General features: G+C 38.5%; 1 protein-coding gene and 1 long non-coding RNA gene across 7 annotated transcripts in view; one reads left to right on the top strand and one right to left on the bottom strand.

Annotated features, from left to right (window-relative positions):
- Positions 1-17,574, bottom strand: part of LOC147268429 (uncharacterized) — a 172,319-nt gene that overhangs the window by 121,729 nt on the left and 33,016 nt on the right. The gene's annotated exons all lie outside the window — the stretch shown is intronic.
- igfn1.3 (immunoglobulin like and fibronectin type III domain containing 1, tandem duplicate 3) lies at positions 2,042-10,038 on the top strand. The gene is made up of 21 exons (XM_086200916.1): positions 2,042-2,093; positions 2,277-2,399; positions 2,486-2,622; positions 3,082-3,181; positions 3,265-3,306; positions 3,394-3,439; positions 3,542-3,725; positions 3,813-3,926; positions 4,086-4,248; positions 4,764-5,345; positions 5,424-5,548; positions 5,633-5,774; positions 5,866-6,159; positions 6,281-6,577; positions 6,679-6,858; positions 7,001-7,129; positions 7,222-7,530; positions 7,618-7,703; positions 7,792-7,984; positions 8,460-8,756; positions 9,340-10,038. Exons 1-21 carry the CDS (start codon positions 2,042-2,044, stop codon positions 9,834-9,836), a joined length of 4,092 nt encoding a protein of 1,363 aa, XP_086057042.1. The 3' UTR covers positions 9,837-10,038.

Raw genomic sequence — 17,574 nt, 5'->3', positions numbered from 1 at the left:
GCAATTTAGGGCCAAGGTGCATGTCAGTAAACCTATACCCGAGGACCAGTGTGAAAAAGCACTGGGTTGGGTTGCCCTGAGTGTCTCTGAAAGGCTTTATTGCCTCTCAAAACTCTCACTCTCAAGAATCAGCTGGAACCTGGCAGGCAACCCACAGCAGAGAGGAGCAGATTATTGACAGAAATAGTAAGTACATTGAAGAGATTCTTGGATCAATTTCTTATGTAACTTTTTATGTGTATTAATTTTGTGAGTCAGTAGAAGGATATAATGTATAAGTGTTATGTGTTAATTTGACACCAGTTTGCATGTTACGGTACATATCTTTAGCTTAAATTCTAAAAAAAACAAACAAACAAACTACTTGATAATATCAAGTCCTCCGTGATGAACCTCCTTTTATGAAAATGGAATAGTAAGAGCCTGATGAGAAATTGAAATAAATAAGTGCAGACAAATAGGTAAGATCAGCCGGATGATAAAACTGCACATCAGACAGTACTGGAAATGCTACGTAAAGTGTATACCTTTACTTCCACCACCACTAAACCAACTTTATTCATCATGTATCCCACATATTGGAATCTGTGCTATGCTTCTCTTCTACTAAGACCTGAGAGGTACACTACAGTGGTTTAAAGGGCTATTCTCATCAGAATTTTATTGTACAAAGGGTGAGAGTTACAGTTCTGTTCCTCCATCGAGTGGAGCTCACACATTTATAACATCAGACCTGACAGGTAAATTCATAGATCAGGTCACTCATAACGCCCTCAGCAAGGCTATTTTTTGTCTCGCACAAATATAGCTACACAGCTGTGCACCAAATGTACACAACTGCTGGTACTTCATCAACTGACAGAACTCCACAAAAATGATTTAACTACATTGTGTCTTAATAGTTTAATCGGCAGTGAAATATAATCCCTTGACAAAGAGCCTCTGCCATTAAAATAATGAGAGAGTAAGAAGATGTAAGATTAAGTAGAAGCACAAGTGAGGATCTCTATGATTCAGCATTCAAGTCACAATATAATACTTCAAGCGCGTGCGAGTGATATATTCCAACATTTCATCAATTTAAGAATACACCCCTCAAATATAATAAATATTAAGAAATCCTCTTCAAGAAAACATGCATGCTTTTCTAAAAGAGACTATCTTTTTCAGTCTAATTCAGATTTGCCAATAAAGATTGAATGTTCTGTTCTAAAAAGTATTTTCAAACAATTTTTTTAAACAAACAAAAGTAGATTCTTCCTTTTTATATATTTATATATATATATGATAGAATTTTTCCTTTTTGTCTATTGGAATTATCGATTGAGCTTTATTTTATTTTTTTTTAAACATGGGGGTGTTATGGAGCAAAAACGAATGTGTTATTGTAATACTTGCTCTATCAAAAAGTTAAATATCAAATAAGTCTATAAAATTACTTTTTTTGAGCTTTGTCAGATAAATTAAGGGATCAAAAGAAAGCAAACCCTCCATGCAAATATAGTAATGACTAACGTTGCATTAGCAAGCCACCATTTAATGGCTCTTACTAAGTCATGATACTAAATTTTATGAGGTATGTGACCTACTCCCTTCTGAAGAAGGCTGGTCACTTGCACAGAAGGTATGCTGAGAATTTTGTGATCAGAAATTCTTTCCTTTACGCCACAGATAGGTTACTGAGTCAGGGATCCTTGCATCAATTCCCTGAAATATAGGGCTTTATCTCGCCCCTCCATACTGACTTACCGCAATATAACATGAACCATGATATCATCTAGCCCAGTGGTTCTCAACTGGTGGGTCGTTACCCTACAGCAGTTCGAAGAGACAAGCCACTTTGGTCAAGCCACACTGATCTGACATTGTACGATGTCTTGTGCATTGACATGAGAAGAAATTAACCTATCATCCCAACCTGCAACTATTAAAATAACAGTCAAATTAAGATCATAGATTGATGAAAATTTAACGAAAGTGTGAAGTGTTTTCTTCAAGTTAATCATTCTTTGTTTGCAGAGCATCTGGTGTCTAAAACAAAATGTTTAAGATACGGAAGGTTAAGGATGAGGAGCCAACTGCTCCGGGGCAGGGTAAGTATGATTACTAGACTTATATATTTAATAATCTATCTTTTAATTAATTAAGTTCTACACCAAAACCTAATGAGGTGATCAACACAAACCACACGCACGATTGCAGTAATAATTTGCATAACTAGTGCATGAAAACAATTTGACATGATTTGTAACGAAAGCACTTTCATACGATGGCAGTGAAAATTAAAAAGAAGTCAAGGGTGCCAGGAGTTATGATCGTCCAATACGTGGAAGAACTACCAGAAGGCATGAGCACCCCAGATTTCACACGAAAACCCATTGCTCTGACTATTCAAGAGGGTAAGGTAAAATACCAACTCCAATCATTGTTGAAATGCATCACAATACAATACTTGAACCTGTTCAATATCCTGTCTTATTTGTAGGAAAACTGGCTGTTTTTAAAGCACTCGTTATTGGAAATCCAACACCAACTGTAACCTGGGTGAGAAATAATGGAGAAATTACTGAAGAAAAGTACAAAGTGGTCCATGACAAGACTTCTGGGGAATACCAGCTACAGGTGAGGTCACTGAGCATTTTTAGAGAGCCAATTCAAATAAATACAAATCTAAATAAAACTGACAGCTGGGTAAGGCGCTGTCACAATAATAATTTATCAAATTGCGCTTCGGCCCAGATGTCTTGGAATCTTTCATGTTACCCGAGGTATCTGAATAAATGCCATGTGCAGACAAACCATGATCCTCGTCAGTTTGCTTTCTGCAAATGTGTTGGATCGAGTCGAATTGTGCTGTCACTCCATTCAGCTGCTCTTGAATTTGCTTGAAAACAAATTAAGACTTCACGGGAGAGGTTGTGCCGGATCGGTGATTTGGTCCACACCAAAGAATGATTACTGCTATTACAAATGCCCAAACGAATTGACCAGTGGTTGAACTGCACCAAGGTTTCTTCAATCATTCAAAAATAATAAATGACTTACTGACATTGCCATTATTATAATCACGTATAACCATAGATGCCAGCCGTAACAGTGGATGAGGCCGACACCTACAAATGTTTTGCAAGAAATGAATATGGAAAAGCAGTGGTCACTGCTGTCCTGAATGTTATTGAGGGTGAGTTACTTCTTGTGCATGACGTATTTCCAACTAATTATTTTCAGAAGTGTCTATATTCACTCAAATGTCTTATCTTTTAGTTGGCTATAAAAAGAACAGAGCCCTGCAACAATCAAGAACAGGTACACAGCCTACATTTGATGTATGACAGTGACATGTTAGTCATTCATTGACTGGAAAGTATAACCGTGCTACTGTTTCTGAAACAGCTATTCGAGAAACACCCGAAGATTTCAAAAAGGCCTTAAAAACTGCGTAAGTAGGAAGTCCATTTACAAGTAAATTAAAGATACAAGATAATGAAAACATCTATTGTAGAGTTCCTTGCCTATAATATTTTTCTTTTTCTTTTTGGAGGGTTGACATCGAGCCTAAAGAAGAAGCAAAACCAGAAATTGATGAAAAGTTTTGGGAATTGTTGTTGAGTGCGGACAAAAAAGACTATGAGAGCATATGTTGTCAGTATGGCATCACTGATTTCCGTTGGATGCTAAAGAAACTAAATGAGAAGAAGCTGGAGAGAGAACAGGAGCAAGAAAGGGTATTTTTCAGCTGCAATTAAAACAATATGATAGATTACTTTATAACAATAGGATCCAAACTTCTGACTTCTTTCTGATCTTAACAGGTTGTTGAGAGGCTATGCAACCTAAAGCCCATTGAACTGAAAGAAAATGGCGGTGCAGAGTTTGAACTTGAGATGTCACTGAAAGACCCACTTAGCAAAATCTTCTTATACAAGGTAAAGTGGTTCCTTTACATTTTTGTACTATTTAAGTGTAAAGAAAAGCCATAAAAGCAGACATTTGACATAATTTGCCACAGACATGCATTCACTTGCATTAAGAAATACAGTAAATGCAACCTGTTGTTAAAAATTTACAAATGTTTGTTTGTACAGGACGGTATTATGGTTCCTTTCGAGAGTGACACAGAAATAAAACATGGATTAAAGCAAGTGGGGAAGAAATTTGTATTCAGCATCAATGGCCTCAGTCCAGAGGATGCAGGATTATACCAAGTGGAAGTGGATGGCGTTAAGATCTTTTCAACTGACCTAAAGCGTAAGATGATGCATTTCTTTCCTGTGACTAAAGTCCAATAAAAAAGTCAATTGATGAGTGAGTTTTGATTGCAATGGGATGCCTTGAATATCAGATGCTGTTCTAACAGCACGATATTGTGTTTTATTTAGTTCCCAGTGTAGACTTCTTGGTCAAGGTTCAAGACGTGAAAGCAGAGGAAAGAGAAGATGCCGTTTTTGAGTGTGTTGTTTCACATCCCTTCAAAAAGATAACTTGGATGGGAAAAAACATCCCACTGGAACAAGGAGATAAATATGACATACTAGTATCAGAGGACATGTTGATTCATACATTGGTGGTGAAAGACTGCCTGCCACTGGACAAAGGAATCTATGCAGCTGTGGCTGGACTCAAGTCCTGCAGTGCCTGGCTTATAGTGGAAGGTATTTTTGTTGTGTGTTTAAATACATTTTGTGCCTTTTAAGACAATATAACACATGAAACAAAAATATATTCAATGAATTCCAACTGTGTACTGTGTATCCTTTTACAAGCTGACAAGGGTCCAAACTCCGCTGGAAAGAAGAAAGCTCGCAAAACAACACGAGCAGGTGGTGGTGGAGCTGATCTTTTGAAGATTGCTCAAGAGCAACAGGCTAAGATACAGAAGGAGAGAGACGAATTGGTTGCAAAAGCAAAGGCAGAGGCAGAAGCAGCAGCAGCTGCAGAGCCTCCAGCTGAAAAAGTGGAAGTGGATGCGAAAGTTAATGCAGAACCAGTGGCTAAACCAAAAGCTAAAACAAAAGCAAAATCAAAGGCAAAGGTTAAGGCAAAGGAAAAAGTAAAGGTGAAGGCAAAGGATGACACAGGTGAGGCTGCAGATAAAGTCGAGACAACCACTGAACCAAGTGCAGTAGATGATAAAGAGGATGATGAAGAGGATGAGGAGGAGGAAGATGTGGACGAGGATGTAGAAGAGGAGCAAGCTGAACCTGCAACATCAGAAAAGAAGAAAGAGGTAGAACCAAAGGAGGAAGGAACTCCTGCTGAAGTTCCTGAAACTGAGGAAGAGGACCCAGTTCAAGAGAAACGAAAGAGAGTGAGAGCTGGCCCACTTGTCCCTGACACGGTTGTTGGTAAGATGCATCTGAACAGAGTGATACCATCATGTTCATATTTTGCTGTCTTTGGTTGACAACATTTCATCTTTTTAGAACCAGGAGTTTATTTCACCAGCGGTCTGTCAGACGTACATGCCATCATTGGCACTGACGCGGAACTGATCTGCAGACTGAGCAGTGAGGACTGTGAAGGAGTCTGGTTCAAAGATGGGAATCCAGTGAGGAACATGAGGGTGGACCTAATAATAGCTGTTCTTTTTTATGGTCAGCAATTTAAATAAATTGATCTGTATCTATTTCAGTTATCAGCCACAGAAGATATTGTCATTGTTAAAGATGGGACTTATCGCAAACTAGTTGTCAAAAACTGTAAAGAGGATGATGCTGGAAAATACCGGTATGAAGCTGATGGCCGTAAAACAGAGGCTATGCTAAATGTTGAAGGTACTGAAATCCAACATGCAAAACAAGAGTAACACTGAAACTGAGCAATAGGTGAACAACTGCAAGTCTAAACTATGTGTTCTTTCCATAGATCCTCCAAGAATTAACAGTGATGATCTTGCTGAGTTCGGAAAACCTGTTACCATCAAAAGTGGGAAAGATGCAGCCTTCAAACTGTCCTTTGTTGGTCGGGAACCCATGAAAATTCAGTGGTACAACGAAGGCGAGGAGCTGTTGGAGGACACCCATATCAAAATTGAGAAGTCCTCCACACACAGCCGCCTGCTGCTAATGAAGTGCCCGCGAAAAGTCTCTGGAGAGATAAAGATAAAGATCAAAAATGAATGTGGAACGGTTGAGGCCGTCTCCCACCTCGTGGTACTAGGTAAAGTTTGTGCCCTGCATTTTAAGTTTTGGATATTTAAGCTTCATTTGTTATGGTTAAATATATAATGTAAAACATCAATATGAGCATGGTTGTTCTGCATTCTTTTGTCCGACCACAGATAGACCAACACCACCCCTTGGCCCTGAGGACATTATTGAAAGTTCTGCAACTTGTATTGAGTTCAAATGGAGGCCCCCAAAAGACAACGGAGGTTCTGCTATCACCAACTACATCCTCGAGCGCCAGCAGATTGGCCGAAACAGCTGGAAGAAATTAGGAAAAATTGGTCCAGAAGCTAAATACAGGGACACTGATGTGGATCATGGAAGAAAGTACTGCTATCACATCCGGGCTGAAACTGAAAATGGTGTCAGTGAAATGTTTGAGACCGATGACATTCAAGCAGGGACGAAGGGTGAGCCAGTTTCAAATGAAAATATATTTGTGACAGCATCTCAGATCAAAAAGAGTAGGTGACGGTTAAAAAGTGACATTTTAATTTTATCCTTGACACAGCATACCCAGGACCTCCTTCAGCACCAAAAATTGTAAGTGCTTTCAAAGACTGTATCAATCTTGCTTGGTCTGCACCTTCTAATACCGGAGGAACCAACATTTTGGGATACAATGTGGAAAAACGCAAGAATGGCAGTAATCTGTGGAGCCTTGTCAACCCACCAGATGAGCCCATTAGAGGTGAGGCCATTTTGAAGTCAATAACCACAAATTTATGTATAATCTATTTTATATATTAACTTGTTAAATGAGACAAGCTAAGTTTATTCTAAATCACAGACCTGTTTTTACATCCTACACTTACTGTTTTACATGCCAACAGAGAAACAGTACGCTGTGAAGGATGTAGTTGAAGGAATCGAGTATGAGTTCCGTGTCTCAGCTATCAACATTTCTGGTGTCGGAGAGTCAAGCACTCCTTCTGAATTTGTGATTGCAAGAGATCCAAAGAGTGAGTTGTAGTTCAAAGCCTACGACGATGTGTCTTAATGCTAAAAATGATTACTGCACAGTAACACATTTCACATTTGTTGGCACTTTTAGAACCCCCTGGAAAAGTTATTGATTTGAAGGTGACTGACTCAACGTATACAACTTTATCACTCGGCTGGACAAAACCAAAGGAGGAAGAAGGGGTCCAAGATGAGGCCAAAGGATATTTCGTGGAGCTTAGACCAGCAGAAAACCCAGAATGGGGTCGCTGTAATTCTAGTGCAATCATCATGACCTCCTACACCATTATGGGTCTTAAGTCTATGGCTATGTACTGGGTGAGAGTCCTAGCCACCAATGAGGGAGGAGATGGTGAGCCTGAAGAGTTGGATAACTACATAATTTCAATGCCTCCTCCAGGTGAGACCGCAGGAGTGATGCATTGTCAGTGGCCAGAATTTGAAACACAGGTTACTTTTTCCTCATTGAGTTTGTCCTCTTTCACAGTGAGACCTCATTTCACTGACAGAAAAATCAAGAACTTTATAGTAATGCAAGCTGGGAATGCTGCAAGGGTCAACTTCAACTTTGAGGTTACTGATTTGTTGCAGATTTGACACTTCTCAGCTGTTCAGCACAAGTTGAGCTACATCTTAACTCTCTACCTCCTGCTGTTTACAGGCTTCTCCAATACCAACTATCACATGGCTCAAGGACGATCTGCCTGTAGCCAAACATGTGACAGTGAGCAATTCAGACACATCGTCACAGTTAGTGATCCCCTCAGCAGAGCGTCATGACACTGGAATCTACACAATCATTGTGAAGAATCTTGTTGGTCAGGAGACCTCCAGTGTTGAAATCAGAGTCACAGGTGCAGTGGGTCAAAAAAATTCATCCATTTCAAATAAAAAGTGAATCAATAATGGAATGCTGAATCAACATATTTGTATTTGGTGTAGAACACAATTGCAAAAAGGGCTACAACTAACAATGACAGTCATCATCACTTAATCTGTGAGTTCATTCCATAAGATTTCTAAAAGTCACGCCAGCGAATTGTTGCCATTTTTGTTTTGAAAAAAGACAAGTCGATTATCAAAATAGGTGCAGAATAAGTGTCTTTTGATTGACTAATCTGATACTTTTTTACAGGTTTAATACTTGAGCAAAATTCGGTATCAAAACAAAAGGACTTTTTCTCAGTATTCACAATGCATTTATTTTTTTGGTTTGCACTGGCACCAACAGCAGTACTGCATTTTGTGCATATTTTGGAGGTACAGTGTAAAAGCATTCCAACGGTTGTCAGCCTGAATATCAACCCTGAGCTTTTGTCCTGTATCTAGATGAGCCCAAGCCTCCAGGCCCTGTAGAGCTGGAAGAAAATGTTTCTGGAACAGTGACGGTGTCCTGGACTGCTTCTCCAGATGAGAAGAAAGATGACAGACTTCACTACATGATCACAAAGCGTGATTCTGTTAAACGTACTTGGCAAATGGTGGCTGACCATCTCTTCAACAACAAGTTCACTGCCATCAATATCATGCAAGGAAGGCAGTATCAGTTCCGGGTCTATGCCAAGAATGACATGGGACTCTCCAAACCATCTGAGTCCCCAAAATGGGAAGTGAAGAGGAATAAAGGTAGGTTTAAAAGCAGTAGATCAAGTTAGTCAACATATAACTGGTAAGTTTAAAAGTCGATAAATCATTTAAGTCATTTGTTATGAAATAATCCAGATTTCTTGGATTCATTTTATTAAACGTAAAAATGTCCTTTTTTAAACTATTATTGAATGTTTGATCTGAGTCAAAACAAAACAAAACGTCATGTAATGAAATCGTGTTCATCACTGGAAAAGTATATATTTTTTATCATTAAGGTCATTTCAGCTTCATGGTACACAAAAAAAAAGACATTTGCTAAGTGGTTTGTATGAAGGAGCAGAGCCAAAAATATGCTCACGGAACCCTGATTTGTCCAAAAAAAAATTGGGTTAGGGTAGGGGGGGGGGGGGGGGCAACAGCAGGACTGCATATTTCATCTGTGTTCTGGCTGTCAATGTAATTGAGCGGAATTACTGGTTTTACATCTGCCAAAACAAACCACCACAAGGGACAGTGAGGGAGGATAAATGACTGAACAAGTAAACAGCTAAAAAGACTATAGCGAACGTGTATCCGTCACCCTTTTAACATTTCTCTTGGCTTTCATTTGTCATTGCAGAAACATTTTCCTTGAATCTTCAGCCCTCAAAGAAATGCAGCTTCGAGACACCTCCCTCATTCTCTGTTCCCCTAAAAACACGCAACAGTCCAGAGAGCTATGAGTGCTACATGAGTTGTGCTGTGACGGGAAACCCCAAACCCTACGTTACTTGGTACAAAAATAACGTCAGCCTGAACTCAAACAGCGACTACTACATCACTAACACGTGTGGGGTCTGCTCCATGGTGATACTCAAGGTTGGGCCCAAAGACAGTGGCGATTACACAGTCATTGCAGAAAACTCTGTGGGCAGAGTTGAGTGCTCAACTAAACTTATTGTTAAAGGTAAAAACAGCCATGTTTTTGTTACATCCTGGGCGTTAACTCCTACGATGACATGTTTTAATGGTGCTCTCTTCTTCCTCTTTCTCCATCTTCAGAATAAGAGGATGAACTGGTCCTGGACTCCTGAAGAATACATCTTCCATTTAAATGGATGGGATTTTAATAGTTAGCTATTCTAAAAATTGTCGTTATTCTTTTTGACGTATAGAAAATCAATGAAAGAAAGAATATATCCATATATGATGCAAAGCACCAGCAGCAACTGTGGTAATTCTTTCGCTTCATCTGCTATTTTCAGAATGAGAATAAAGTGGCAAAAACTGAATATGGTTTAGTGAGTATATGTTGGTGTGTGTTTATGATTAATGTTGATTATGGCAAAATGTAAATAAATAATATCTGTTCATATCAGTGTTTTCTTGCCTTTTTTGGGCTAAATTCAGTCACTACACGGGTGACAGGCAGTACTTGCAGTACTTTGAGGTCTTGGCTCAAAGCCATGTTCACCAAGTCAAAGTTTTGAGGGTTGTTTTTTTAAATTTAATAACTACACTAACAGCTGAAGCTAATGCCGTGTTAATTTTAAACCTATTTGAAATGCAGTACTCATTTTTTTAATAAAAATTCTTATTCTTCGTCACATTTTAGTCATTCTTATTAGATTTAGTGTCGTGTAGTCAAATTTTAGTCAATAAAAAATGTATATTTTAATCAATTTTTTCACGTTAGTTCATTTTATAGCCACTTACTTCATTAGGCTTACTGACAAAACAATTACCGCAAAAAAAAAGGTAGGAGGCAGGCCACAAATGTAAGAATAACAGCACCACCCTGCCTTAGGTTCCCTGCACCTGATCAACACTTCAGGATTTTCAGCCTGTGTGACTGCTACCACAGTAACTGTTAAATAAAAGAGCTTTGCAAATCAAATATGTTTATTTCAGAAAACTGCAATGCAACCAGCATTCTACTGAGAAATGCAGTTTAACTAGTAATGCCAACACTGTACAATTCTGTACCGGCTGCACTGGTAATACCTCACACCTGCAGTCTCTCCCTCTACCTCTAACTGACACACATACACACACTACACACACACATCCTTGTACTCATATCTTTGTGAGGACTTTCATTGATGTAATACATTCCCTAGCCCCTCACCCAAAACCTAACAATCTTACCTGACTGGCTGACCCTGACCTTCACCCTAAACCTAACCAGAACCTGGTTCTAACCTCGATCCTAAAACCAAGTCTTGACTCAAACGGCCCTTTGGTTAAATACATATTCTAGTCCTCAATATGTAGCAAGTACAAGAACACACACACACACACACACACACACACACACACACACACACACACACACACACACAAACATTTTCTCCCTTTCTCAAATGCATACTTTATACTACTGTTGCAACATCAACATTTTTGCCATGTCCTATAAATGAAAATAAAACATAACTTAACCAAAGTTTATATTATAAAGGTTTTATCTGTACATTTCTCCTCTTATTCATGGAATAAAAAAGGCTTATGACTGCCATTTTTTTGATGACTAAATTAACACTCTTAACTTTGGCCATAGACCAAAGAACATAAATCAAGATGTTGCCCCGATGAGGATTACGCTGGATGAGTAATCATAACTCAACCTGAGAGGAAAACTACAAATGCCAACCTCATGGTGGTGCTGGAGAAAACCTCATAGCAACAATGAAGTGATGTGGATACATTACCACTTGCTGACATGCTGTCACACACAAAAAGATCCTTTCATTCCACTTGTAGATTTTAAAGCCTGAGATTGACTGGTGACCTTTCCAGGGTGGACCCCACCTCTCATCAGCTGGGACTGCTGCTCAAGCCTCCAACACTCTGTACACTGCACAAGTACTCTGTGCTAACAAAATTTACTGAATGATCCCATACACACATACAGTATATGAAGAAATACAAAAGTACTCATTAGTATTGTACCATGGGTCTCTTCCACCAGATTTATTCTCTCTGTAATGATAATCGGTCGTTTGATCGTTTTGCCTTCAGCAAATATTGCAAATCCTTCAGTAGTGCGTGAGGTCATTTTGTGATTTGGACCGAATTTCTATTAATTGGTCAGACTTTCTTAATTGAATTTCGGCATGTTCCAATGTTAACAAAAAAAACGTTTAATTTCTTAGGTAATTTGTAAGTACATTAATTATTATAGTGGTTATTAAGTACTTAAGAAAATGCTGGTAACTTTCCGATGCTGTCATTCACTGAGGCACAGGCATCTTTATCTGTTTAATCTAATGTTAACCATGCTGAGCTATAATCAAAGTTAGTTTACCCTATGCTTTCTAGTCTGAGGCATTTATCGTTAACGAGCATTCTGTATTTTCCCTTGCACTGCTTCCTGTTTGCCAACTGTCACATGGCTTCAAATTACTCTTTTACTGCGAGCATGTGTTTGCAGGCTTTCGGAGGATATTGTAAAATCCTTTACGGAGACTCATAAATGATACAAAACCATGTGCATGCCTAAGTGTAGCCCTACAAAAAACTGCAAACATTTTCCCGTGTAAAGTCTAGGGAGACAACAACATTATCATCGGCCACACATCATTCTGTTATTACTGATGACTGATAAGTTATAATGGAGGTTTCTAGGACAGGCTTTTGCATGAGAAGTCCTTTATTCCCTATAAACCAGCAGTTACTGTTTAAAATTACTAGCAGTGATATGGTACGACAAGTATTTTATAATTTGCAAATATCTGCAATCTTTTTAAAAAGCACAATATAATACAAGCTGCCTTTTATTAAGCAAATTAAAAGGTGTTTTTCTTCCAACAAACCTGTACAGATGCAGTCAGATTTAGTTGTTTTAATTAACTGTGACAAAGCAGGTCACTGCCATGGACTTTCCTATGTTAACAAAGGTTAAATTAAATAATTGTGCCCACAAGAGGTTACCTTTGTCCACGTCGCACTGGGTTTTGTAATGTCATCTTGTTTTGTCATTGTTTTGTGAGGTAGAATCCAAAGCTCCTGACTTTCGTGACCCATTGCAATAAATGCCTTCAAAAACACCAAGCCCCTCATATCAGTTTCCCGTGCCTGAGAACAGTCATAATTCCTGTGCCACGCATCCACTTTTATTACATGGCCTGAAATATCCGCGCACACACACAATTCGTGCTCAACTGAGCATAGCTCTGTTATTACTACGACCATAATAACTGAGCCGTGGCTCCAAGTACCAGCAGAGTTGTCTCCGTGAGGAATATGAATGACTCTGAACATGTAAGAAAATACCCTCGGGGGGACAACGGATAAACAGCACATTGTTGAAAAGGATTCTTAAAGCATTAAAGTTTGTAGCACTGATTTACAGGAATACTGATCTTACTGTGACCTTGTAAACAAACATTCTTCTTTCTACCTGAGAATTCAATATACAAACGGGAGTAAGCGCCCAGAGGTAGTTAGGTAACAACTTCAAAGAAAGACAAAGGACTGTCGCTGCTTGAATACTTCTGTCCAATCAATCAGTTCTCTTAAAAATACTGCTAAATGTAGATGATTCACTATTTTCAAGGGAGATGACTAATTAGCCTGATTTTTTCCAACAACTGCTACTCACATTATTTCCAGCCAATCTTCTGCTTTTAACAATTATCTCACTGTACGGTATGTTTGCTCGCATGTGGTCAAAACCACAAGGATAATAAAATCGGGATTACACAGCCATGTTGTTCAGACCACACTGACTTCCTGTGGAACCACCTGTCCCCTGTGGATATAGAATGTGTGATGGGATGAATAGTCATTCGTGTTTCTGAATTGCTCTCACGTTAATAGAATACCATGAGTCAAAATATATTAAAAATGCCTGAAGCTGAGGCAAATTTACATGTAGTTTCAGACAGATACTAATGTGAGCACCATAGAGAAGTTCAGAGTAGGTATCAGGGCTGCAAACCAGAATGGTTTTCAATTAAACTGATCAAGACTGGTTTCTTCCTTTCCTGGACTCTGTGCTTTGCCTACCCCAGCCTCTGCTGGTGTGGCAGAGCTGCTCTCATTTACGACCATGTACGGTGCCACATTCTGGATAAGAGAAAATTAGGGTTAGTGAAAGAAGTCTGAGCAAACCGGTGCAACATTTATAGAAAAAGTAGAGAAAATACATATTGCAGCTCTCTTTTGTAAAGAGTAGCAATAAACATAACATTGTAGCACCATTCCATTTTTCACAGCATTTGCTTGTTATGCTTTATTATAAATGTGTGACATTTTACAGACTGATCCCCTGGCAAATTTGAAGTCTTAATGAGTCAAATACAATCAGGATCACGATAAACCAAATCACGCAATCTCCAAAACAAAGTCACACAATTTTTCAGATTTAGATCCTGAGCTCATACTCTTCATCATTACCAACTATTAGCACATGATAAATTGGTGTTAACTGCTGTCATTGGAGCAGCTAAGGTTAATATCTTGTTTTGTTGTTCTTGTTATATCACAGGGATACTTGGCCGTCAACGCTTCATTTTAACAAAAACCTTCTTCTTAGTTTCCAGTCCACCATCTGATTACGGCAACACCATCATTTTTACTCTACTACACAGCAAAAAGAAATCAATGTGAATTTGGTAAAATAAATTGTTGTTCCAGACTTCTATATGTCCTGTTGAGTTTTACGTAGGGAAATCTGTCTATCTAACCAAGCAAAAATATTGTGTAACACAGGCAGTGGAGTGGACAATAGTGGGTATTTGTATTATATATTGTGATTGGCTGATTAATCTGCTCATGGATAAAACTTGTTGGAATTCTGACAACATCCCATGAAGAAGCTTGTCGGTGAGACTGTGGGGCTTTCAGCCGACCTCGCCATCTCTCCTCCCCCAAGCGAGAGGTGGTGATTTAGGTCTAAAACAAAAAGAATTCCCATTCTTGGCAGTCACCATGTCTGACAACGTAGCTGCTTGTCACAGAGTCATTGGCATTCCTGCAAGGATTTAATAGCTTGTAGGGCAGGGAGGCAACACTCACATCTCAGACTGAGAGGCAGTCAAGAGGATCAGGACTACTGAGGTAAGTTCATCATTCATCCTTACACGCAGCACCAGTCTTAAAGAGGTGTTGAAAGTTGGCTACAGCCTTTAACACTGCTCTAATCCTGAGGCTGATTTACTCCGAACATTCACTTTAGTCCACAGATGACAATCGTGTAATGTGGCAAAATTTGGAAGGCATTTGACCATAAACACAACTGAGCAGTCCTGCATCAGGGGTTCTCCATTCAACTTTGTATTATTCAGTACGATGGTTTCAAAAATTTTTTGTTACAATGCGTGATCAGAAGTGTAATTTATTCAGAATTTTTGATGTTGGTTTAAAGCTCCAAGTTTGTTCTTTATTCTTGGTGATTACTTTGCATAATTCTGCCTCTATGCTCTCTCAAACACACTCGTATAGTTTTCTTTAAAATGCACGCTATTCAGCACCATTAAAAACTGCCGTCCTGTGATGGCTTCATTGCAAGCTAATGCTTTCCCATTTCCTTTACTAAAGAATAACTTAACAATTCAGACGCGAGCTTTTTTTTTGCTTTTATCTACCACCAGTTTTTGCTTTATTTGTTTAATTTTCATTTTGATTTCAACCAATACTTCGGAAACCCCATCAGTGGAACTGAGGCGAAGAAAGACTCTACTAATAACCCAAATAAAGCAAATGTGCCATTCTCAGCAAGTGGACAGGGGTCAGCATTAACGTCAACTCCGTAGATAGCCACATTCTTTTTGAACATGCCCTTAGTCGAACTGTCCTGCTTTTAATCATTTTTATGATGCTTCTAGTCTCTTGAGTATACTGTCCAGTACTGCGTTTCAAGCACCGGTCACACAAGCTGCTGGCTGAGTTAACAGCAGCGAGAAACAGAGGCCACATGAAACCAATAAAAATGTACTCTGGCAGCAAGAATGCCGTTCACTTTGTGGATGTCAGGAGCCAAGTACACACAACAAGTTTTAAAAATAAAAGTGCACCTTTAAATGTCAAGTGAAATTGTAAAAAAAAAAAAAAAAGAAAACATTTAAAACGCAGCATCCCTGATCACATCAAAATAACAAGTTAAATCACATGAAGTTTTTTGGTGAGAGGGAATTCATATTACTTTTATCTTATTTATTACAAAATGTAATTTATTTGCAAAACATATTAAGGTCACCTTAATGTGTAGAAACAATGAAAAACAAAACGATACAATTACTTGGAAAATAGTAAATGTTTAAATGTAATTGTTAATTCCTTAATGGTTGAAATGTTAAGCTTTTATCATTATTTGTAAAAACTCAAACAATGCTGTTGCTTTCATCGTATAAAGCACCAATTTGACTTAGATTTATTGCTGCCACGAAAAACCTATTCCAAGCGGCTAAGCGACAACTATTATTCTGGGGCCATTTCCATTTCCTTTGTTGTTTCAGCCACAACACCTAAGAAAAATTCTCAGGACTTGCACTTTATTAGAACTCACTCATGTCAACATTGATTTATGAGCATGTAAAGATGATGGAAATGGGACGTTCACGGTTAAATGTGGCATGTGACCTATCACAAGGCGATCCACTTTTCTCATCTTCCAGCCGTAGACTACCATAACCCGAGAATATCAAATGTTCTACTCGCCTATAACCTCTACCAGAAGTCACTGACCCGGGTGTTTTATGGATCATTAATCAATGTTTATTTTAATTGTGTTAATATTTATAATTACAATTACTTGTTATTTTGTCTTTTTAATTCAAATGTTCACATAATATTCAAAGTAAATCATAGTCATTGCACTGTGCACAGCTCTGATGGTCTCGCAAGCACGTTACAAAAAGCATTTCAGCCCACCAGTGCCAGTATAAAATTGTAAAGATGGAAATATCAGTTTGTCAGTCATTCAAATGGTCTCAGTCAGCTTGGGTTTGTTTGTATGCTGATTTGCATTTTCACATAAAGGGTTAAGATGTTTTTCAGTCAACAGTAACAGCAAAGGCAACAATTTTGTGGCATAATTGTCCAGTAAATGTCAGCGCATATTTTGCAAACAGCAGCCAGAGTCAATGTCATCCTGGAGTTGTGCTGTTACCTTGAAGTTGCCAGGCAACCCATGCAGATGCCAAAACTTTGTTGTGATTGTTTTTTTAAAAACTGTGTTAGTGCGAGCAATGCTGGAAAGAAGTTAAATGGCTGATAAGTCTCATAGCTCATTCATGCTACAGATAATAATTCACTTTATGCCTTGAATATACTGATAAGCGCTCTGAACAAATGATAACATACAGCTCCACTTCATCCTCTCTACAGCACCAGCAGCACTGACTCCTCAAACAACACACAGAATTTACTGTTTTTCATGTAACCTTTTGACTCAAAATCAATACATACTGTAACATCTTCAGAAGACCAGATAAATAAAACAATGTATCTTTTCATACAACTTTACAGGTATTTGTATCATATAGCAATATCTTAACTCATAATGTTCCATCAGTTTATTTTTGTGAAGTGACATTTATCATTCTAAGTTTAACAGCCATCACAGGTGGTGAAATATTGCTCGGGCTGACAAATAACAAGAATAATATGATAGGCATGAAATCATTTGAACGTCAGACCAGTACGCTGCAGATTAACGTCACCACAGAACAACCTTATGAAGCTTAAATGATGATAATCCTGGTGAAAAATCACATGACGCTTTTTTTGGGGGGGTGAAATGCTGCATTTCTAATTTCAAGACTTTATTTTGAGGTATTGTGATAGCTCAGCATACAGCGAGCAGCTGCATGATGCGACCACACATGATAATGATGGTGTCTTATTTGGTATGTCGAAAGCCTATAAATGAAAC

The sequence above is a fragment of the Aulostomus chinensis genome, chromosome 3, assembly GCF_037954235.1.
Source record: "Aulostomus chinensis isolate RoL2024-O1b breed Wild chromosome 3, RoL_Achi_v1.0, whole genome shotgun sequence".
Taxonomy (NCBI): domain Eukaryota; kingdom Metazoa; phylum Chordata; class Actinopteri; order Syngnathiformes; family Aulostomidae; genus Aulostomus; species Aulostomus chinensis.
This window is presented reverse-complemented; position numbering and strand designations above follow the sequence as displayed.